At 37.2% G+C, this 23,713-nt stretch overlaps 2 protein-coding genes across 2 annotated transcripts; both read right to left on the bottom strand.

The window, feature by feature from the left end:
• Positions 1-8,263: 8,263 nt before the first annotated feature.
• Positions 8,264-8,929, bottom strand: LOC149254265 (putative disease resistance protein At4g19050). Its single transcript, XM_089454745.1, has one exon. It carries the CDS (start codon positions 8,927-8,929, stop codon positions 8,264-8,266), a length of 666 nt encoding a protein of 221 aa, XP_089310871.1.
• An 869-nt stretch (positions 8,930-9,798) lies between these two features.
• Positions 9,799-11,698, bottom strand: LOC149254264 (disease resistance protein RUN1-like). Its single transcript, XM_089454744.1, has 3 exons — positions 11,187-11,698; positions 9,976-11,071; positions 9,799-9,876 (listed from the first exon to the last, which is right to left on the bottom strand). Exons 1-3 carry the CDS (start codon positions 11,696-11,698, stop codon positions 9,799-9,801), a joined length of 1,686 nt encoding a protein of 561 aa, XP_089310870.1.
• Between the last annotated feature and the right edge of the window lie 12,015 nt (positions 11,699-23,713).

Genomic DNA, 23,713 nt, shown 5'->3' with positions numbered 1-23,713 from the left:
AAAAGGGCCATCATGGAGTTATAGCTCAATTTAATGCCATCAAGGCCGTCGAACCCAAGTCACTTCCGATTCATCCTGATATGCAATAGATTTTAAATAACCATCTGCCAGTCTTTGACAAGCCTCATGAGCTTCCACCCTCGAGAGGGGAACATGATCATAACATCACTTTGGTCCCAGGGGCCCAACCACCAAATGTGCGCCCATATCGATATCCGTTCGCCCAAAAGAATGAAATAGAAAAAATAATCAAGGAACTTTTGGAAGTAGGAGTCATTCGTCCCAGCATTAGCCCTTATTCATCACCGGTGGTCATGGTGCTCAAGAAAGAGGGGGAATGGCGTATGTGTCCAGACTTCAGGGCCCTCAATAAGTTGACCGTCAAAGATAAATTTCCCATCCCGATTGTTGATGATTTGCTGCATGAACTAAATGGGGCTCAATTCTTCACTAGGCTAGATCTTCGCTCAGGCTACCACCAAATTCGCATGAAAGAAGTTGACATTCCAAAGACTGCATTCAGAACTCATAAAGGCCATTATGAGTTCCTAGTCATGCCATTCGGTCTTTGTAACACCCCATCTACTTTTCAGAGCCTTATGAACCACCTCCTCAAACCATATCTCAAAAAATTTGTCCTTGTTTTCTTCGATGACATCCTCATCTACAGTTGCACTTGGGCTGCACATCTTCAGCATGTAGATCTGCTTTTGCAACTGCTCCGAAAGCATAAATTATTTGTTAAGATGTCCAAGTGTTCTTTTGGCATGGAAGAAGTTGAGTATTTGGGCCACATTGTGGGGCGTGAAGGTGTCAGGGTGGACCCCAAAAAGATCTAGGCAATGCAGGATTGGCCTCAACCTAAGACCTTGAAGAGCCTGAGAGGATTTTGGGTCTCACGGGCTACTATCGCAAATTTGTCCACAATTATGGTCGCATTGCGAAACCCCTCACTCAACTCCTCAAGAAAAATTCATTCCTCTGGAATGATGAAGCACAACAGGCCTTTACAGCTCTCAAAAATGCCATGTGTTCCACTCCAGTCTTAGCACTACCCGACTTCACCAAATCTTTTGTCATTGAATGTGATGCTTCGGGTACGGGTATTGGGATGGTCTTAATGCAGGAAGGTCGACCCATGGCCTTCACAATCCAACAACTAAGTGGGAAGAATCTGGGACAATCTACCTATGAGAAGGAAATGATGGCCATCTTACATGCAGTAGATACCTGGCGACCTTACTTATTGGGGCGACGTTTCCAAATCCGCACAGACCATCATAGTCTTAAATATTTTTTGGAGCAACGCCTATCCTCACCACAACAAAATAAATGGCTCACCAAAATGCTGGGATATGATTATGAGATCATTTACAAGAAAGGGCGCAAAAATATTGTAGCAGATGCATTATCTCGCCAATTTGAGGAGGAAAGTACCTTGCTCGCAATTTCCCTTCCCATTCCAGAATGGATTGAAGAGGCTCGCAGGGAATGGTTTTCACATCCCTGGCTCTCCCAACTCATTACTCAATTGCAGGCGGATCCAAATTCCACCAAGGGCTACTCGTGGCAGGATGAGATTCTTCGCTACAAGGACAGAGTCGTAATATCACCAACATCCACCCTCAAAAGCCGCATTTTGGCAGAGTTGCACTCATCCCCCACTGCAGGACATTCAGGCTTTCAGAAGACGTATGCTCACACTAGAAGATCATTTTTTTGGACAGGCATGAAAAAGGACATTCTTACTTTTGTAGCGGAATGCGATGTCTGTCAGCGCCACAAAGGGGAGACAGTCAAAGCACCAGGCACATTACAACCATTGCCCATCCTGGCATCAATATGGACGGAGGTTTCTATGGATTTCATTACAGGTCTTCCAAAGTCAGGGAACAAGTCAGTCATCATGGTGGTTGTGGACCGACTTTCTAAGTATGCTCATTTTTGCACCCTACCCCACCCTTTTACACCGACTTTGGTCGCTCAATATTTCATGGATCAGATCTTCAAATTGCATGGCATGCCCACTTCTATTGTGTCTGATCATGACCCGATCTTCACCAGTAATTTTTGGCAGGAACTCTTTAGGCTACAAGGTACCCAACTAAAACTCAGTACTTCCTATCATCCACAAATGGATGGTCAAACTGAAGTAGTCAACAAATGTCTGGAAACCTACCTTAGGTGTTTCACTTCAGAAAAGCAACATCTTTGGGTACAGTGGTTACCTCTAGCTGAATGGTGGTATAACACCAACTATCATGCCACCACCAAAGTGACTCCCTATGAAGCAATTTATGGTCAACTCCCTCCTTCCCCTACTTCTTATATCAAGGGGTGCTCAAAGGTACAAGCAGTGGATCAACTCCTACAGAACCGCACAACCATGCTCGCCCATCTTAGAGAGAATCTTCATCAAGCTCAAAACCGCATGAAGCAACAGGTAGATCAGCATCGCTCAGAACGCCAATTTCAAGAAGGGGATCAGGTATTTTTGAGGCTGCAACCATATAAGCAAACATCACTCAAAGACAAGGGTTGTCAGAAACTATCTCCAAAATTCTACGGACCATATCGAGTACTTCAGCGCATTGGAGAAGTGGCCTACAAGCTAGCTTTGCCACCCACTGCAAAAATCCATCCAGTTTTCCATGTCTCATGCCTCAAGAAAGTGATTGGGAACAATTGCAGAATTCAAACCAATCTACCAGAATTGGATGACGAAGGGTCAATCTAGCTCCAACTTGAACAGGTCCTCGACAGATGAGAATGACACCTGCGTGGCCGCATGATCAAGGAAGTCCTCGTCAAGTGGAAAGACACCTCTCCGAAAGATGCAACCTGGGAACCAACCACTATTTTTCAGCAATTTCCACAGCTTCAGCCTTGAGGACGAGGCTATTCTTAAGGGGGAGGGCATGTTAGGGTCCCACCCTAACCCCCTTATTTACGTAGTAAGATTGAGTCATAGTTATAGTTAAGTAAAGAGTCAATAAAGCACATATTAATAATTGTAAGTGGTTAACCCGCATTTAATGACGGTACCACAGTTAGTTGCAAATGGGCCATGGTATTAGATAGATGGTATTAATAAGGACCATGGTATTGCTCTATGGTATTACATGTATGAGTCATATATAAAGGATAGAGACTCCCTGCGAGGAGCATCGTGTCTTATTTTGTAATCGAACTCTGCTCTATTGGAGGTTGCCCCCTCAAAGAGGCAAGTGAACATTACTTTCTGAATAATAAAATACCTGCTATTATTTCTCACTGTTCTATGTTCTAGGTATATTTCTGCGCATATTTGGTATTCTTGTATCATCTTGCAGGTTAAGAGCACAACAACCTTCCCCTCTTTGCACAAGCCCTCGCTGCAAAAATGGGCTAGACTCTTATGACTGGTCAGAATCTATGGACTCAAATCTCATATCATAAGTATATTTGGCCACTGCAAATCATGGATTGGGTCCGTTTGCCGAGCTGGCCTAAAACTGGTATTTCATTTGTATGGAAGGCTCTCCTACACTCCCTGCCTAGGATCAGGGAAAACCTCGTTTGTAGAATAAATGATGGATCAAAGGCTCGCATTGGATTGGATCCCTGGACTGGAGGTGGTGGTAGATTTCAGCTGTCTCGAGATCTCATTCATCATCTACATTCTCATGAGATCAAGGTTATAGCACACATAGTGGACCCGCAGAACACCAACATTTTCTCTCAAGGATGGAAATCTGCCCAGCAGCTTGATATTCCCCCTCCATGGCAACAGGAATGGCAAGAATACATTAATGCATTATGTGAATCTCATATCAGGATTAAAGATGGACCTGATGAACTTGTTTGGTGTCTAGCTGAGAATGGCATATATTCTCCAAAGACTGGATACCTCAACCTGATCTCTCACAAACAGCCGGAGCAGACTATTTTTTGGTGGAAGAGTATATGGAAATTAACATCGCCACCAAGAACCAGGCTATTCTTTTGGTGTATTCTCAGAGATAAAGTCCCCACTGGAGAGTCTCTCACCCATCGATCCTTTCATGGCCCTCATTGGTGTGTCTTATGCAAGAATTCTTTTGAATCGACTCTACATTTATTTCTTAAATGCACTTCCCTGATCAATCTATGGCAAAATATATCCACATCCATTCATTTTTCTGGGCATTGGGAGGGTGAAGATATTGGTCGAGCATGGGAAAGCTGGTGTAATCAACATCAGGGTACTAAACTTCAATGTCTCCCCCTTATCATCAGCTGGCATATATGGCTGGCTCGGAATCATGTTATTTTTTATAACAAACCTGTTTGTTGGCCACACATGACTGCTCGCATTATATCTGCATACTAAGAGCTGCCTGAGCCTCATCATCCTCGACCCCGAAGGCCACATGAACCAACACCTATAGAAATTTTTTTCCCTTGGGCTTTCTTTGATGGTGCTGCATAACACCATGGATGTGGCGGTGGTTTTATTCTTTACATAAATGATCAACATTATTACAAAGTAAAGATGGGACTGGGCGAAGGAACAAACAATTTTGTAGAGCTCATTACTCTCCGACATCTTCTGCATTTCTCATTGGGTCATAATTGCATGAATCTAAACATATATGGTGACTCAAAGATCATAGTAAATTGGTTCAATAATATTACTGTTTGTCACTCTCACGCACTTAGTAATATTTTGGATGAAGTAATTTTATTCAAGGCACAATTTAACATTATCTCATGCAATCACATTTACAGGGAACATAACAACTGTGCTGACGGGCTTTCCAAGGAGGCCACGACACTTCCCCGAGGAGAGTGGATGATCCAGGAACAGCGAGGTCTAAGTGAATATCGCTACTACCACCGGCCTTATATTGATCAAATCTACCACAAGGCAGAGGGCCCTTGATTACTACCTTTTTTTGTAAATTTTTTATGTACATGCTTGGCAAACTCTGTATATATTTTACAGGCTTTATATTTAAGTGTATTTAAGTAGATACTTTCAGCAAAGACATTGCCTTACGTGGCATATGTGGAATCTACCATAGATGACAGCCATATAAATAGACTCTTTTATATAATTTTTTTTCTCCTTAGCAGAAGAATGACTGAACACCTTGCGTGGTGATGAAAGCTCAAAGTAGCACAAAGTTTTTGACAAACTGAAATTTTTTGACAGTGCCACTTTAGTGGCAAGAAGGATACAGCATATGCTAATAGCATCTACAACATGTAATTTTTCAAATTTAATGAAAGATTACGATTTTTCCAGTGGGAAAAAAAAGAAGAAGATTTCTCATTGTACATTGTAGCTTCATTGTTTTTCTACTTCATTTATGCACAAGAATATGGCTCATTGATCCTTTGTATGGTTGCCTTTTTATAATTATCTGTTATAAAATGAAATTGGATGCTTAAGCAATTAGTAAGAAGAAATTAAATAGGAGTTGAGGAAGAAAAATTACAGTGAACGAAATACTATTGGATATGGGTGTAATTCTGTCCAATGAATTCAAAAAATAAACTTAAAAATACACGTTTATGAGAAATTATGGTAAACGAAATATAGACTTCCTTTTTATCTGTAGGTTAATGTAATGTTTGAATTGTTTTAATTTGTATTTTGTTTTGTTAGAGGTGAACTGCTTTCTAGCGGTGGGAAATTTGTTTTAATGGTTTCGGTGTTTTTGGGAGATTTGAAATTGTATGGGAACGTTATCTTTTCAGTGGGAGCTTAAATAGGAGTTTTGGAACTTTATGGGAACATTACCTTTTTAGTGGGAGCTTCAATGGGAGTTTAGGAAAGTTTCGGGAGCTTTCAAGACTATTTTTTTTGGAGTTCCCGCTTTCATTAGGGTTAGGGAATACAAAATTTGTAGAGAAATATGCTGAACTGCCCACAAAATATGAGCCAAAACATGAGCCTATGTTGAAACCTTCGCAGGAAGAAAGACCAAGGACATCTTTAACACTGATATCCTTAATTGAGAAACTGGAGCAATCTCTTGATGGGTTAAGGAAGCATGTGGCACCTTGAGCCAAGGGCGATATCACACTGACGAATATTTCTTTTGTTGAAGCCGATGAGTATTTCTTTTGTTGTTTATATATATTGCAAAAGATTGTGTATGCATATTGTATGTGGCAGTCAATGCTTAAACATTAGAGTTGTTTTTTATTGTAAGAATAATTAGAGAAACATGTTAGAGAACTAATGATAATGAGTGTGTGCACATTGTATGTGGCAGTCAATACTTAAACATTAAAGTTGTTTTTTCTAATAAGAATAACTAGAGAAACATGTCAGAACTGATAATGAGTGTGTGCATATTGTCAGAGAATTGATTTTGATATTTGAATATTTTGAGTCAATATTAATTTTGATTATTATATAAATTATATAATCAATTTTTGGTTATTATATATTTTATATAATCAATTTTATTTTAATTTTTTTATTATATAATATTACTATTTCCCATTAATTTTGGGGAAACCTCTAACCGTTCGCGAAACAGGTACCCAATTTCCCAACGTTCCCACGTTCCACAAACTCATACAACATAATTATTTTGGTATCTCTAAACATTTTAAATCTGTAGTAGGAATGGTATCATAAACTATATTTTTGAGACATTTTGAATCTGTAATAAAGATAATATCATAAACTATACTTCTGTATAATATGTTAATAGAAACAGAATCATAAGTATATAAATTTTCTCATAAAATTTATGAATAAAAACATTTTTTTTCCATTTAAAAAAACCTAAGCATAGAGTCTACCCAATGTAGGTTATATTCCATGCTATTGGATACAGGTGTATTCCTGTCCAAGGAATCCAGGAAATTTGGAAAATCAAAACTACATCAGCTACTCCAAGAGGTTGAATTAGCAAATGTTTTACGAACTTTGGCCCATCATCTCTGTGGAGTATTCTTATATAATCATCGCTGCATATGATGATGCTAGGGTTAATTTTGCTTTTAATATGAATACCAAACATCGAATAAATGTAATCGACTCAATCATATTTGCCAGAAAAATCATTACTAGCATTTTCGATATATTTTTCCAGTAGTGAGACACAGCCACTGTGTAAAGTTTAAAATTTCAGTTTCTTCAGAGTTGTCAGAAGAGGGTCAAACAAATATAGAGTTATATTCCCGAGAGTCAAACCAAAACAGGAAGCAGAAGGCATGATGAGGTTCATACTTTCTGCTATAATGTTTGTCAACAGCTATAGACACATCCCATGTGCAGCTCAAGCTGTTGAGTAAAACTACCAAATCGTTAGCACCTAATTCAACGTATTCAGAAGATCCGTTGGAATAAACCTTCACCTTTCCCCTCACCAGATAGCACGTTTCCTCTGCATGTTTCCTCTCCATCAAATGTAACAACCCCACTTAGTAACAAAAACAAAGCCGCACAAATTATAAACGACATAACGTTACTACCACAAAGCTTCTTTTGTGTCATGAAATATGGAAAAGCCCTCCTCGCAGGAAGAGCAACATTACCATACCTATTTTATAGACGACTAAGCTGTTTTGCTAGATATCAATTGATGCCTGGTATTTGCACTTAGCTGCGGCCCCAACTAAATCATTCTCATTCAAAAATAATAATGGAATTTTACAAGTTTAAATAAGTGATAGAGTTACATGAGAAAAAAATATTCAAATTCCAAAAACATGGTAATTGTAACTCGTCAAAATATTTATATAATACCACAACATGTTTTCTATTTCAGGCTAAAGAAAAAATAAACATTTTTCAAATTTTCAATATATCTGTTATCTTCTCATAAAATAGAATTTTAAAAATAAACATTTTTCAATTTTTCAATATATCTGTCATATTCTAATAAAATAAAATTTTAATTTTATTGGAAAAACAACCATAACCATAGAATAAAAATTAACTACCTTGCAATTATACTTTTTTACTTAGTTACACTTCGGATGATACTTCAAACCATTAACATGTTTTCACATTTATATGTCATAAAAGCGACAAACTCAATATGAGAGGCAGCCCTCTACTAATAATCTCTTAATTAAACGCCCTCTAAGCGGAACCCATTTCTTTGGCGCAGCAGCTCCACTACTCCCTCGCTCCACCGTAGTTTGGGACATTCTTTGACATCAAGCCTCCACAACGACACACAATGGTGGATGCCTCCCAGCTCTTGTAACTCTGAACACCCTCCAACCAGTAGGTGCTGAAACTTTGTCAGCTGCCCAAATCCCCGTATGCCCTTCAACTTGACACATCTACTGCATCCAGTATGCTCAGAGATACCAATGTTTCAACTCTCAGCAACTCCTCCAACTCCGTGCAGCCAGAAATGTCCAGCATTTGAAGTTTTTTAAGACCATAAATGTTATCTAATTCCCTCAAATTATGACAATTGCTGAAGCTTAAATCTATGAGTGTATTTGGCAAAGTCCCAACCTCCTCCAAATTATTACAGCAAGTGATGGTAAGAGCTCGAAGGTTGACGCAAACACCTTCACCAAATGATATCTCCGATATCCCTGTATCAGAAACCTGTAACCGTTTTAGCCGCGGAAGTATGCTTGCTCCTTTTATAAATGGAAGTTCGTTTATCAACGGACAATCTTCTAAAGTCAACTCAATCAACTGAGTCAACTGTCCAAGCGATTGCGGCAAACATCTCAAGCTATGACATGCACAGAAGTGCAATTCCTTCAATTTCCCGTAACATAGTGAAAATGGCAGGGTCTCCAGCAAGGGGCTTCCTACTACCAGAACTTCTAAACAGAGTAGATTTCCAATTACTTCTGGCAATTCTATTAAGTTTGTACCTCCCAATCGCAACTGTGTAAGATACCTCTGTTGTGCCACTCCCTCCGGGAGTAATTCAATTTTCGGACAGCCAGACAGATTTATGCACTGAAGCATCGTTATATACCTTAGTGTTTGGCTTGACAGGGCTAAATTAATGCAATCCTCCAAATGAAGATAGTGGAGGTTAAATAATCGACAAAATGAATCTGGCAGACACAACAAAGCGTAGCACTTAGACAGCTGGACGTGGTGGAGGTAGGTTAAGTTACCCAAAGTTGCTGGCAGACTCTCCAAAGCCGAGCACTTATACAGCTGGATGTGCTGGAGGTTCGCTAAATTACCAAAAGATTCTGGCAGGCTCACCAAAGCGTAGCACTGAGATAGCTGAATGTGCTGGAGGTTGATTAAATTTCCAAAAGATTCTGGCAACCTCTCCAAAGCGGAGCACTGCGACAGCTGGATGTGCTGGAGCTTGGTTAAATTACCAAAGCTGTCCGGCAGTGACTTCATTTGTGAGCAACCCCCTAACACCAAGGATTTTAGGTAGTTCAACACCAAGGATTTTAGGTAGTTCAACATCCCTATAGACTTTGGAATGAATGACAAAGGACCTCAATCTTTAGCTCCCGCAACTGGAAAGGTACCTAAAAATGTTCACGTGTTTTCACGGGTAAGAAAAAGAAAAACATAAATGGATTTATCATTAAAAGGAGCTCTTGGAACGTGTTACAGACGTGTGGTACATTAACAATAATAAACACTATAATTCAACGAATCCTATCTTACCTGTGAATCATTTTCCCACAGTGTTCTCAATTCCATCCCTTCAACTTCTAGAACGCTCAAATTGTTCATTGAAATCGAGGAAGGCAGGGAAGGGTAGGGACAGTTGTTCGAGCGCAGCCATATGAGATTTGGAGAGAGAACCCTTGTCAAAATGCGGTCCACCAGAACATCTTCAGTGTCTAGAAGTTGCAACCTCCTCATATGGATGCCGTCCAATGAATCGTATTGTCGTTGTACTCACCGAGAACCATTCTAATCCCCCTCACGATTTTTGCCTGTCCATTCTCGAAACATAGATTAATTATCCATTATTTCTTGTAAAATGATGTAAGAACTAAAAAAAAATAGAAAATGATTGAAGAATTATCTCTTACCGGTTGTTGCAACAAATCATCGATGGTGTTCTCTGTCCAACGCCAAAGAGGACAGGGCAACCCTGGATTTTCAGCAAGATCTCTCCCCATATCTCTGAGGTGGTCATGCATTTGTATATCATTTTTACTGTCCACTTCTGCAAGACACATGTTCCGTAATTTTTTAAATCCTCTCCTACCTTCCCAGCCTGACCAGTTCCATATTCTAATAGCCTTATCCTTGTTGTGTCCTTGCAAAAAACATGCAATATCTAAAAATATATTCTGTTCTTCTGTATTGAGTGAATCATAACTTCTTTTAAGGCTCAGCCTTACGTCATGAGGAAGTGTTCGCGGAAGACTCCGCAATTCGTCTTTCCAGTCGGATTCTTCCTTTCCATAAAGAAGTGCCCCAATTACTGTCAAAGATAATGGATATCCATTACAAGCTTGTACGAATTCCTGGACCAGACATTCAAATCCCGAGAGTGGATAGGGTTGGCTGAAGGCATGGGAGCAAAAGAGCTCCAAGGAGTGTTGTCTCTTAAGCCCTGCTAGGTTATATATTGACGACTCTTCGACTCTTGAGCTTATGAGAACATCTTTGTTCCTAGATGTAATCAATATTAAGCTATGGGAGTGGGGAATAGTTCCAGTTGGCAAAAGTGCATGTACCTGATCAACATGATCCACATCATCTAAAACTACCAAGGTTTTAGAACATGAGAGATGCATCCGGAGCATCCCTATACCTTCAGCAACGCTTTTTATTGGATAATACAATCCTGTCAAGCTCTGAAGAAGTTTACACTGCAACGAATTTAAAGTGCCCTTATGTGTATTATATCTAACATCATCTAAAAAACAGGATTTACTATAATCTGGATTTTTCCTATTGAAAATTTCTTTTGCTAAGGTGGTCTTTCCTACACCACCTAACCCCACGATCCCCAAAATCTGAGGTTTCCCGCTTTGCTGTAGCTGCCATAGGACAGTATTTTCTAAATCAGTTACTTTATCATCCAAACCTATTGGATATTTAGCAACCTCCAGTGCTGGTTTTCTCATCTTTGTTAGCACCAGTTCAACTACTTTCTCTAACAGCAACCCCTCATCTCTGTAATTCACGAGAAAATAAATAGAACCAATGAGAAAAGGAAGTCTATCCAAATATCATGCAACATAAAATAACAAAAATAATGCAATCGCCAAAGAAGAGTTTGAGTTATCACCCGTTAAACGCTTGGAGCTCGAAACCGCTTATTGTTGAGACACGATAAAGAGCCATTCTCCAATTCTCAATCGTGCTGGGGCCGTACCGTGACTTCTCTTTATGAGTTTGAGGGTCATGCGTAGTCTTCTTTGCGAGGTTATCTAGGGCTTTACCATACCTGCCCAGCGTCCACCGAACCTCACCTGGTAGAACATGGTAGAACACTGGAATTATGGGGTCTTTTGAGTCCAACATCATGATGAGTTCATTTAGACACCACTCTGAGTCAGCATATCCGGGAGATAAAATGGCCACATGTACAGAGGCCGATTGAATAGCATGTACAATCTGAGGAGCGAAATAGTCTCCCCGTTGTAATTCAGGCAGATCCAGAAACACTTTCAATCCAGATGAAGAAAGACGCAGATACAGATAGCTGGCAAAAGTTTTCTTTGCATCCACACCACGATGACTTAGGAAGACATCGTAGTTCAAGTTGGATGTAGCAGCGGTGGAGGAGGATGCAGCCATTGTCGATTGGAAAAATAGAAATGGAGATGATTCTGAATTTTAACATACAGATTATTGTTTTATATATGAAATTTAACAGGTTGGTAACAATAAATTTTTAGCATGCAATTTCTTCTATGTGAAATTTAACAAGCAAATTTATTTGCCATAGGATTTGTAACCGCAATTTTTTAACATGCAACTTTTTATTTTGTATATAAAATTTAGCATGCATATTTACTTAAGATACCCTTCACAATTGCAAACTTTTTTATATACAGTTAGCTATTTTATAACATTTTTTTTACATAGAATATTTGTTTTTTAATTGTTTTTAATACAGAATATTTAGCGCAGGCCGATTCGGTACTGAACTCAAATTCACTGAAATATCAGGCGTACCGAACTGAATGGGCGAATTTACTAATTTTTTAGGTAAATATGGTTGAACTTTGACGAGCACAAAATTTTGAAGGGTCAGTTTTGAGAGTGTGGTTTAATGATTTGGTGGGAGGTTTGATAACAAGTTTTTTTCATATAATTTCAAGTAAGGTTTGTTGTTTAAAATGCATTTTTGAAGTCATAAATGGATTCAGCACCTTGAAAAACCACTTGCGGCAATCAAATTCTACAAATTAAATAACTTAAATTCAAGTTTCTAAAAATGTTTGTCCTATTTTTGTTAAAATCAACCAGAAAAAAATATCGTGAAAAAAGTCATTTCGTCTATAAATTAGACTACACCTCTTGAAAAATACCCCAAAATATTTCACACCTATATGTTAATTTTCCCTTTGAAAATAAAAAATACTATAAATTGATTAATTCCATCATAATGTCATAAAAAAAAATCATATATTTTAATTTATTTTAAAAAATTATAATAATAACTAGTCTCTCAAATCACATCTCAGCGCTATAAATAGAAATAAAATAAAATAATTAATTATATATGTTTTATTTAAAAATTAAAAAAATGATTAATTACATGGTAGTGTTTTATATTAAAAACATAAATATCTAAACAAATTCAATAGGAAAATTTATAATATATTTAATATAGCTATAATTGACTTTTCAAAATTTTATTATTAATAATAATAATAATATAGATTTCTTTCCTAAACACTCATCAATATGATTATTAAATCTACATCAAAATTAAAATATCACGTGTTCAGTGAAAACAACGAAAAAAAACCATATAATATCGACATGGAATTAAGCAAGAATCTTGGGAACTCCAATCCCAAAGCTAAATCCAAGCGTGACCAGCATGGGGTGCCACAAGGTGATTAAATGATAATGCTAATAAATAAATCCAAGCGTCACAAGCATTGGGTGCCACACATTTTGACAAAGTCAAAGTGATTAAATGAGAATACTCATAAATCCAAGTGTGACCACCATTGGTGCCACGGATTAAATGACAATGCTAATAAATGTTGTGAAAAACGAATGTCAACGATAGCAAGCAGGGGTGCCCCACACCTTTTATTTATCTTTTAACTTTTACATTTCTTTCTTTATGTAACTTGTTTATTATCTTTTATTTTCAATATTAAATTACTATGATTATCATCTCATCATGGGATGAAACCAACTTGTATTTGTAACTCGTTTACTTTTAGTTTTTAATGTTTAATATTAAAACTAATATGATTATCATCTCATCATTGGATTAAACCAATTTGTATCAATAAGTTTTAGGTTTAGGTTTACCAAACGACGCTGTTTTTTTAACACCAAAAATAATTTAGACGATATTTTTTGGGTGAATCTTGTAAAATTTTTTTCAAAAAATCAAAATACTAGAGTGCTTGAATCATTTTTTGATGGTGGAAATGGGTTCAACACCATTAAAAACCCATGGGTGCCCAAAATCCAGTAACCTAGATTTTCAAAAATTTCTCCTCGATTTTATCATAATCTTGCCGAACTTTCCATTATTTTCCAAGCTAATTTGTGAGTTCTTTAGACTATGCTAATAATTTTTTTATCACTTATAGAATATATTATTAATTAATAAGTAAAGTACATCTACTTGTGAAATGGTTAAAATGGAAAAAAATAAAAATGAGTATACCAAAAATGGATTATTCTCACTAAAGTTTTAATTAAAAGTTTGTTCTTTAAATTAAAATGGGTTGGAGATCATTCCTATTTGGAGGGGGAATCCAATCTATTTAAGTTGGATAATGTTTTTTACTTCAAACAAATTAATATACTAAAATGATTATTCTCACCAAAGTTTTAGTTATAAGTTTACTCTTTAAATTAAAATGATGGGAGATCATTACTATATAAAGGGGGAATTTAAGTTTATTCTTTAAATTAAAATGGGTTGGAGATCATTACTATTTGGAGGGGCAATCCAATCTATTTAAGTTTGACAATGTTTTTTACTTCAAACAAATTAATCTACTAAAAATTGATTATTCTCACCAAAGTTTTAGTTATAAGTTTACTCTTTAAATTAAAATGATTGGACATCATTACTATTTAAAGGGGGAATTTAATCTATTTTAGTTAGATTGAATTCGAAAAGTTTTTGAATTGAATTTTCTAACTTGCATTGCGTGAAAAGAGGTCGTTAAATAGAAAATATGAATTCTTTAGATTAGATTTTCAAATTTAAATCTTCAAAGTATTGAATGTCTTAATATTTTACAAGCTATAATCATTTAGAAGAAAATTGATTAAGAATCCAACAAATTATGTGTGATAGGTTTTAGTGTGATAGGAGGAAATGGTTGAACATGATTTCCAAGTTGTTCACAATTGAATTGAGGTTTCTACATATATGAACGCAAAGGAAGAAGAAATTTAAAACATGAACTATTCACTCAATTAGCAAGGAATTACATATTTACACATAAACACATAACCAAAAAATGTTCTACATTTTTTGAATGAATATTATTAAATTTCGAATATTTTTTCAGGCTAAATTTCGCAAATTTTCACATTAAATTTAAAGTGATATAAAACCTTGCAACTTGTACAAATATTCCTCTACTATTAAGGAATAAAAATTTGAAAAGCATTACAATACTAAATTGATACAAAATCGAAAGATTTTTTTTTTAATAAATAAAATACAAGCAAAGATTTATCGTTGACGTAGATGATGCATAATGCTTAATTTCACCATATAATTGTATCCGTTAATTCTTTACCAACTACTGAATTTATCTTCCCTGGAGCGTTTACTTTAATTTCTATTATGCATCTACAATTGATTTGTTTAATGTAGTCTCATTTTCACTAAGCCCTCGTATGGTGCAAATGAACACTAAAGATTTAGAGATGCAAAAATTCAAATCCGCATAGTTATATCAATACACAAATTCAAAGGATGTTATTTAAAAAACCTCCCTAGATTTGAAAAATCTAGAAAAATATGGGAAGTGCAAAGTCATACATATTCTATGCCTTGTGTTTGTATGCATGCACTTAATTATACTCTATTTCAAGTATGAAATTGTAGAAATCGAAGTTATTTTGAGTGCTAATTCTTCAAGTATGCCCATTAGTGCAGTAACAATGATGCCATTAACACATTATGAGCTCCACTTAAAGAGCGAGTTGAGCAAAAATCAAAATCACTGGGAAAATGCAATAGTTCCCTATATTAACCATTCTTCAAGCTCAGTGGTCAATGATATGCTTTCCATTGGGCGACACTGATGGGATTGGTAAGGTAATCACTAGGTGGATACCTGGTCGAGACTCATACATGATTGATATGTACAGTTGGAAGATTAGTTGAGAGGATTGTTATATTTTCCACCACATTTTATTTGTGTTTCCAAATGTTGAAGTCTTACCCTTAAACCCTTTTGCGTCATACCTGCATAATATCCATTTAAAAATAGGTTCCTACCTTCTTCGCAGGGAGGCTATAGTAGCCAATAATTTTTTGATCTAGACTTACTAAGTGGTTTTTTCTTTGGAACTACATATGTTTAATTTGATTCGGAGAATATTTTGCAACCAACCCTGCTCCAACAAACTTGTGCATTAGGTCTTTACTAATAGTGAATATATCAACATACAACAATTGTTTTTATTAGATTTCTCAAAATTTGGGTTGAGAATTTTTTTACTTTGTGGGGTTGATGTGTGGCTTTTGACCTTGAATTCATAGTTAAAGTTTCCTTAATCAAGTTTTAAGTTGAATAACTTAGCTATCACGATTACGTATAGCAATTATATTAATTGCCACCGTATCTAAAGTTTTCTTAATCAAGTTTTAAGTTGAATATCTTAGCTGTCACGATTACGTATGACAATTATATTAATTGCCACCGTATCTTAGAGAAATTATATTGATTGTAACTGTGTTTTACAAAAAAAAAACCCATGCAACAAATTGTTGTACTTATTACAAGTGCAAAAAATATCCATATTGAAAGAATACAATATCTTCTGTAGGCACATGAACCAATAGCAGGAAGAATATTGAATGGTTGGTGTTCATATTTAAATATATGCTTGCGCGTGTAAATTTCAGTAAGGCCTGGCTGCTACGTAGTTCCCTGGTGGATCATAATTGCAGGTTATGAAAGTATCGCCTAAATTGCATATAATCTTGGTGCAACCAACATTGGCGGTGGTTCTTCATACAACCTGAGTGTAGTGAATGCAATCAGGTCCAGTGCAAATATTCTTGGCATAGTCAAACCATTTTTTCTCGTCTATCCACACAACCACTGTTTGCGAAGGGGTCCAACCATGGCCGCTTCCCCACAATATGTCTTGCATAATTGCGCGCATAATTTGCAAGTTTGCGATCCCATTGATGAAGACCAACTCCCACCGCATTTCTTGCTTGATTGTGTGGAACCAAAAAGCCATCGATAAACGCGGCAGTACCGTTCATGTCTGCAGCATTCACCGATGACATTGCCGTCATCATAATGAGAACGAAAATGGAAATGGAAATGTTGCAGTGGCTCTTCAACAACGTGGTTATCCCCATGAGTATTGTGAATCGCCCGGGCTGCTGAATTTAGTACTAGTATCCGAATAAAAATACTAACTTCCTTCTGCTTCTTCGCAAATATGTGTATAACTAGCAAGCTATATCTGGAAGATGGTCTTTTTCTCTCTCCAACCACTGTGTATAACTAGCTCAAGCTGTATCGGTATATATAGCCACAGCCACACATGTTATTCATCAGCATTAGCTTTTACTCTAACCGGAAGGAGGACGAAGCTGCAATTTCTATTCCTTTGATCGTAAGGTAACGCTTGACGATTATCAGAGCGTCCACATAACTTCTTAATTTCACATGTTTGTTTGTGTCATACTCTTTCTTGTTGGAGTCACGATTGTCGTTACACCAAAACCCGCAGATGTTAGTAAACATACACATCGCTAAACACACGAGAGCATTGGATCAACATTGCCATTAACAGGGAGCGCAACAATCTCCCCCCTCAATGCAAGCTAGGTGTGTTTCGAACTAAAGACCTTTGGCTCTGATACCACTTGTTGTGATAATTGGGGAACTGACGAAAGAAACAAAGATTTAGTTACACATAGACCAAGAAAGATTCATAACTGACTTGAAAACTGAAACCAAACACACAAATGAAAACACAGGATTTACGTGGTAAAACCTTGACAAGGTGTCAAGGAAACATCCATGGAGCAAGGGATTGGAATCTCTATTAATTCAACAATGATTCTCCACACTTACATTACTCGGGCATTCACTAGTTTTATACAAGCCTCCTCCGTTACATAACTGTTGTTCCGGTATAAAACTAACTAGTAGTAACTAATACAATTATTACTCATATTTACATAATTCATTGTCAAACTTCCAACAAACTCCACCTTGACAACAATTTTCCTAATCCCTTTCCCATGCCCATTCATCATCTTTTCTGCAAGCCAAGAGAAGCTAAACACCATCGCAGCTTCTCTACTGTAACTGGCTTTGTGAATATGTTTGCACAATTCTCTTGCGTATGGACCTTTTGAAGAGCTACTTTTCCGCCATCGATCACATGTCTCAGAAAATGATACCTTACATCAATGTGCTTGGTTCTGCTGTGATAAGCAGGATTTGTAGCCAAGTGAATAGCACTTTGACTGTCACAAAGTACATTCACTTTCTCCTGTGTCCTTCCAATCTCATCAAGCAAACCCTTTAACCAGATTGCTTCTTTACTGGCATCTAAAGCAACTATATATTCTACTTCGGTAATGGACAATGCAATTGTTTCTTGAATCTTTGACATCCAACTAATTGCTCCACTTGCAAGAGTAAAGACATAACCTGTAGTAGATCTTCTTTTGTCCAAATCACCTGCATAATCAGCATCTACATATCTGTAGACTGATCCTTCACTACCACTAAAGATGATGCAATGGTCACTTGTGCCTCTTAGATATCGAAGCACCCATTTCACCGCTCGCCAATGTTCTTCACCTGGATTTTCCATGAACCTGCTGACAACTCCAACTACATGTGAAATGTCAGGTCTTGTAGATACCAGCATTTGCATATGGTACATGAGACATATACTGCTTTTCTTCATCAGTTATAGGACTCAAAACCGAAGAAGCTTAAAATGGGAAGCTAGTGGAACATTAACAGGGTTCACATTGTTCATACAGAACTTTTCAAGTACTTTCTCCACATACTTCTGCTGTGATAACCAAATCTTACCACTTTTCCTGTCTCTGTGTATCTCCACACCCAAGATATGTTTTGCTGCTCCAAGATCCTTCATATCAAATGTCCTAGAGAGTTGAGCCTTTAACCTGTTGATCTCTTCCATGATTTTGCTTGTAATAAGCATATTGTCAACATACAAAGCTAAGATAATGAATATGCCATTGAAACTTGTGAAGTATACACAATGATCATACTCACTTCTTATAAAGTTATGGCTCACCATGAAGGAATCAAACTTCTTGTATCATTGTCTGGGAGATTGCCTCAGACCATACAATGATTTCTTGAGCTTGCAAACTAATCTTCTATTGCGACCTTGTACAAAACCTTATGGCTGTTCCATATATATCTCTTCATTCAAATCACCATGTAGAATTTTTTTTTTAACATCTAATTGTTCTAACTCAAGATTAAGTAACGCAATTAGTGCCAACACAATACGAATAGAAACAAGTTTTACAACTGGAGAAAAAATCTCATGAAAGTCTATACTTTCAACCTCAGAATATCCTTTTGCTACCAATCTCGCCTTATACCTTTCGATACTTCCATCAACTTTCTATTTCAGTTTGAAGACCCACTTGCATCCAACAACACTTCTCCTTCAGGAAGCTCTACAAGATCCCAGGTATTGTTCTTGGCTAAGGAATCCATTTCTTCTTCCATAGTCGTTTTCCATTTTTCGCTATCTGTATCATCTATTGCTTCGTGATAACAAGAAGGTTCCCCATCTTCAGTAATCAAAGCAAAAGATGAAGCAGAATCTTCATACCTTTTGGGAGTTTTCCTTTCCCTTGTAGACCTTTTTAGAGTGACTGGTTGCTGAACTGGTTCAGAAGCTTCAACAGCTTCCTTTGTGTCTTCAACACCTTTTTCTCCAGAAGTCTCTCCTTCCTTTTGACTGTCACCGAAAGGTCTAGCCTCCAACTGAACTCATTGATTTGGCGATACCTGTTCCTGTTCAATTCTTTCAACATTTGATTTTAAAAGAGAAGATTCATCAAATGTTACATCTCTACTAATGACTATCTTCCGCAATGTAGGATCCCACAACCTGTATCCTTTCACTGCATGGTCATACCCAACAAAGACATACATTTCGATTTTGGATCTAAGTTTGAACGCTGATTTTTAGGAATAAAAGAATAAGCATCACAGCCAAATATCCTCAAATGTGAATAATCACAAGACTGACTTGTCCAAACTTCTTGAGGAATTTTACAATGAAATGCTAGTGAAGGTGATCTGTTAACTAAATAACAAGCAATAGATACTACTTCTGCCAACAACTCCTTTTGCAAGTTAGCATTGTTGATCATGCTTCTGGATCTTTCCATAAGAGTCCGATTCATACACTCAACAACACAATTTTGCTGAGGAGTATAAAAAACAGTTTTGTGTCTAATAGTTCCCTCATCCTTACAGTATTGTTCAAATTCAATTGAAGTGAACTCACCACCATTGTCAGCTCTTAAACATTTAATAGATTTTCCTGTTCTTTTCTCTACCGTCGCTTAAAATTGTTTAAAGACATTGAATACATCAGCTTCCTTTTTTAGCATAAAGACCCTAACTTTACGGGAGAAATCATCAATAAAAGTTAAAAAATATAGAGCACCTCCATATGATACAATAGGGGATGGTCCCCACAGATCAGAATGAATATAGTCTAAAATATCTTTACTATTATGATTTCCAACTTTAAATCTTTGTTTACACTGTTTTCCATACACACAATGTTTACAGAAATCTAACTTCAAGGATTTCAGATCGGGAAGAGATTTACGTTTCATCAGTATCTGAAGACCTTTCTCGCTCATATGACCTAATCGTTGATGCCATAGACGAGTACTTGCTTCTTCCTTTTCTGACGCAACCACTGCTTCACTGACCTGAGTACTTCCTTTTAACCTGTAAAGATTTCCGACCTTTTCTTCTTTCATAACCACTAGGGCTCCTTTAAAGACTTTAAAGACGCCATCCTGACCTGTAAACTTATAACCATCTGAATCCAACACTCCCAAAGAAATCAAATTTTTCTTCAAATCAGGTACATGTCTAACACTAGTTAATGTTCTAACTGTGTTATCATATATCTTAATCCTGATATTCCCCATCCCAAAATTCTGACATGACACATTATTACCCATAAATACAGAACTACCATTTACATTTTCATACAAAGTAAACCAATTCCTATGTGGACACATGTGATGAGAAGCACCAAAGTCTAACTGCCAGCTTTCTAAACCCTGAGAGACATTACATTCAGGTGAAGTTTCATCTATCATACATAATTCTTCAGCAGATAAAACTTTGTCTATCATACCTGAATCGACCTGATTCGCTTCCTTCTTTGGGTTATCGGATTCTTTTCGTTTCCAATAGTCTTTCTTCAAGTGTCCAATTTTATTGCAGTGCCAACATTTTGCCTTACACTTATTTCCCTTCAATTTAGATCTGGAAGACCCCCTTGGTTTTTCTCCTCTTTCCTTTGAGCGTCCTCTAGCTACCATGGCTTCTGATGCAGCTGTTTCAGTACTGGATTTCCTTTGTACTTCTTCAGACAAGAGAGCTCCCATGACTGATTCAAACTTCAAATATTCAGCAGTGCTCAAGCTGATTAAATTTACGAAGTGATCCCATGATTCGGGCAGAGAACACAGCAAGGTTATGGCTTTATCTTCTTCTTGAATTTTAACTTCCATATCTGTTAATTGACATATAAGTGTATTAAAAACATTCAAATGTTCTGCAACTTTTGAACCCTCTTTCATTCGAAGACTGTACAGTTGTCTTTTCAGATAAATTCTATTGGTTAATGACTTTTTCATATAGAGTTTTTCCAGTTTTTCCCATAAACCTGAAGTTGTACTCTCTTCAACAATGTTGAAGAGAACCTCATCCGCCAGGCATAACCTGATGGTACTGAGAGCTCGGGCATCCAAGTCCTCCCAGTCCAAATCAGTCATGGTTGCAGGTTTCTTAGTTGCCCCATCCAATGCCTTGTGCAACCCTTGTTGCACAAGCAGATCCCTAACCTTCAGTTTCCAAAGAGCAAAATTGCTCTTTCTGGTGAATTTCTCCACCTCGAATTTCGCATTCAACATCTTGGCCATTTTTTTCTTCTCCTAGGGTTTCAATCTTTCAACTAGGGTTTAAATTTTTTTCCAAAAAATAATCTTCCAGCAAAAAAATAAATAAATTTTATTTGCAAACCCTTTCTTTCTTGCAAACCCCTTTGTTTGTTTTTTTTGTGAAAACAAACAAAGAAACCCTTTCTTTTATTTCAAACCCTTTGTTTTTGTGAAAACAAACAAAGATTTTATTTTCTTGAAGTTCTTTCCTCCAATATTTGTATAAAATCCACCCCTTAAAAAAAACTTGATTTGATTTCAATCTGTTGTTTTTGTTTCAAAAAAGATTTCTGTTGAAAATAAAAAAGTTCTGGAAACTTTGATAAATACCCGGGTTCAACAGCAATTCTGGAAAACAGCAACTTGATTTAGCCTTCCCCAACAAACACGCTGCAGAACCTCGCGCCTCTCCACGCAGGTTCCTCTTCAGGTGACTCTGCCTGCCTTCAATGGCTCTGGCACGCAAGAACTCTTGGACAACAGCGTGGGTTTGGTTGCTTGATTTTAGACGCAGAGAGGTCTCCTCCTCTCCTTCACGCAGGCCGTTCAACGTATGACAATGAATTGCACGCAGAACGCTTGGACAACAGCATTTGCATTCACCCTTCACACACGTAGATAACCCTTCACAACTGCGGCAGGAGTTTTTTTTTCAGTGGTGCTCTAGTAGCACGCAACAACACGGACAACGCACAACGCCTATCCACGCAGTTCACACTTGCACTCACGCCCTTCACACATGTAGATAACCCTTCACAACTGCAGCAGGAGTTTCTTTCAGTGGTGCTCTGGTAGCACGGACAGCGCTGCTCTGGCATCATGCAACAACACGGAAAACGCTCCACGCTGTCAGTAGGTCTGGCTCTTCAGGGCTCCTCTTCATGCTTCCACGCTTTTTCTCCCTAGCGCGCAGCCTCTGGACAACACTCCCGTACTCCAGACTCAAAAAATCAACTCACTTTGATACCACTTGTTGGAGTCACGATTGTCGTTACACCAAAACCCGCAGGTGTTAGTAAACAGACACATCGCTAAACACACAAGAGCATTGGATCAACACCGCCATTAACGGGGAGCACAACATTTCTATCTATTTCAAGATACCTCTTTCCAGATTGCTAGGTGCTCGCTTCGTTGATATTGACAATCGATATGCTCAGACAAAAGTTGAAATATGAAATTAAATAACCGATATGAAATTAATTAACTTCCACGCACACCAAATTTCCCGATGTGCATTTTAATTATTAAGTAAAGCTTCAATCAAGTGAAAACGGACGAAGCTTAACATGCGATTCACATAAATATTTTCTAACAAACAAACACACAGCATAGCGGAGGTCATATATACACACACACACACATATATAATATAGTGCAATTTGACGCAGAGTATTACTATATATATATATATATATATATATATATATATATATATATATATAATATATATATCGCGAAGGTCATGAATATATATATTAATTGGTAATACTATGCATCGATTATATAAAATATATTTTGCGCAGCCTGATAATTACCAATTAGTAAGGCAACATTTTTTTGGTTATTTACGAAGCTGTTTTCCCTTTTTATTTTTCTCTACTTCTCATTCGAATGTTTGCTTTTTGTGTTTCATTCTATTTGAGGATATGTTTCAATTAACTACCTTGCAATTATACTTTTCTTACTTAGTTACACTTCCATTAATACTTCAAACCATTAACATGTTTTCACATTTTATGTCATAAAAGCGACAATACCAATATGAGAGACAACGCTCTACTAAATAATCTCTTAATTAAACGCCCTCTAAGCAAAACCCATTTCTTTGGCGCAACAGCTCCACTACTCCCTCACTCCAACGTAGTTTGAGACATTCTTTGACATCAAGCCTCCACAACGACACACAATGGTGGATGCCTCCCAACTCTTGTAACTCTGAACACCCTCCAACTAGTAGGTGCTGAAACTTTGTTAGCTTCCCCAATCCCCTTATGCCCTTCAACTTCACACATCTAATTGCATCCAGTATGCTCAGAGATACCAATGTTTCAACTCTCAACAACTCCTCCAACTCTATGCAGCTAGAAATGTACAGCATAGCTGGATGTACTGGAGATTCGCTAAATTACCAAAAGATTCTCGCAGGCTCACCAAAGCGTACGACTGAAATAGCTGAATGTGCTAGAGGTTGATTCTGGCAA

Source organism: Pinus tabuliformis, chromosome 7 (genome assembly GCF_031772625.1).
Source record: "Pinus tabuliformis cultivar Carrire ecotype Pingquan chromosome 7, CPIR1, whole genome shotgun sequence".
NCBI lineage: Eukaryota > Viridiplantae > Streptophyta > Pinopsida > Pinales > Pinaceae > Pinus > Pinus tabuliformis.
The sequence above is the reverse complement of the archived record's forward strand: the minus strand, read 5'-3'. Positions and strand labels throughout refer to the sequence as shown.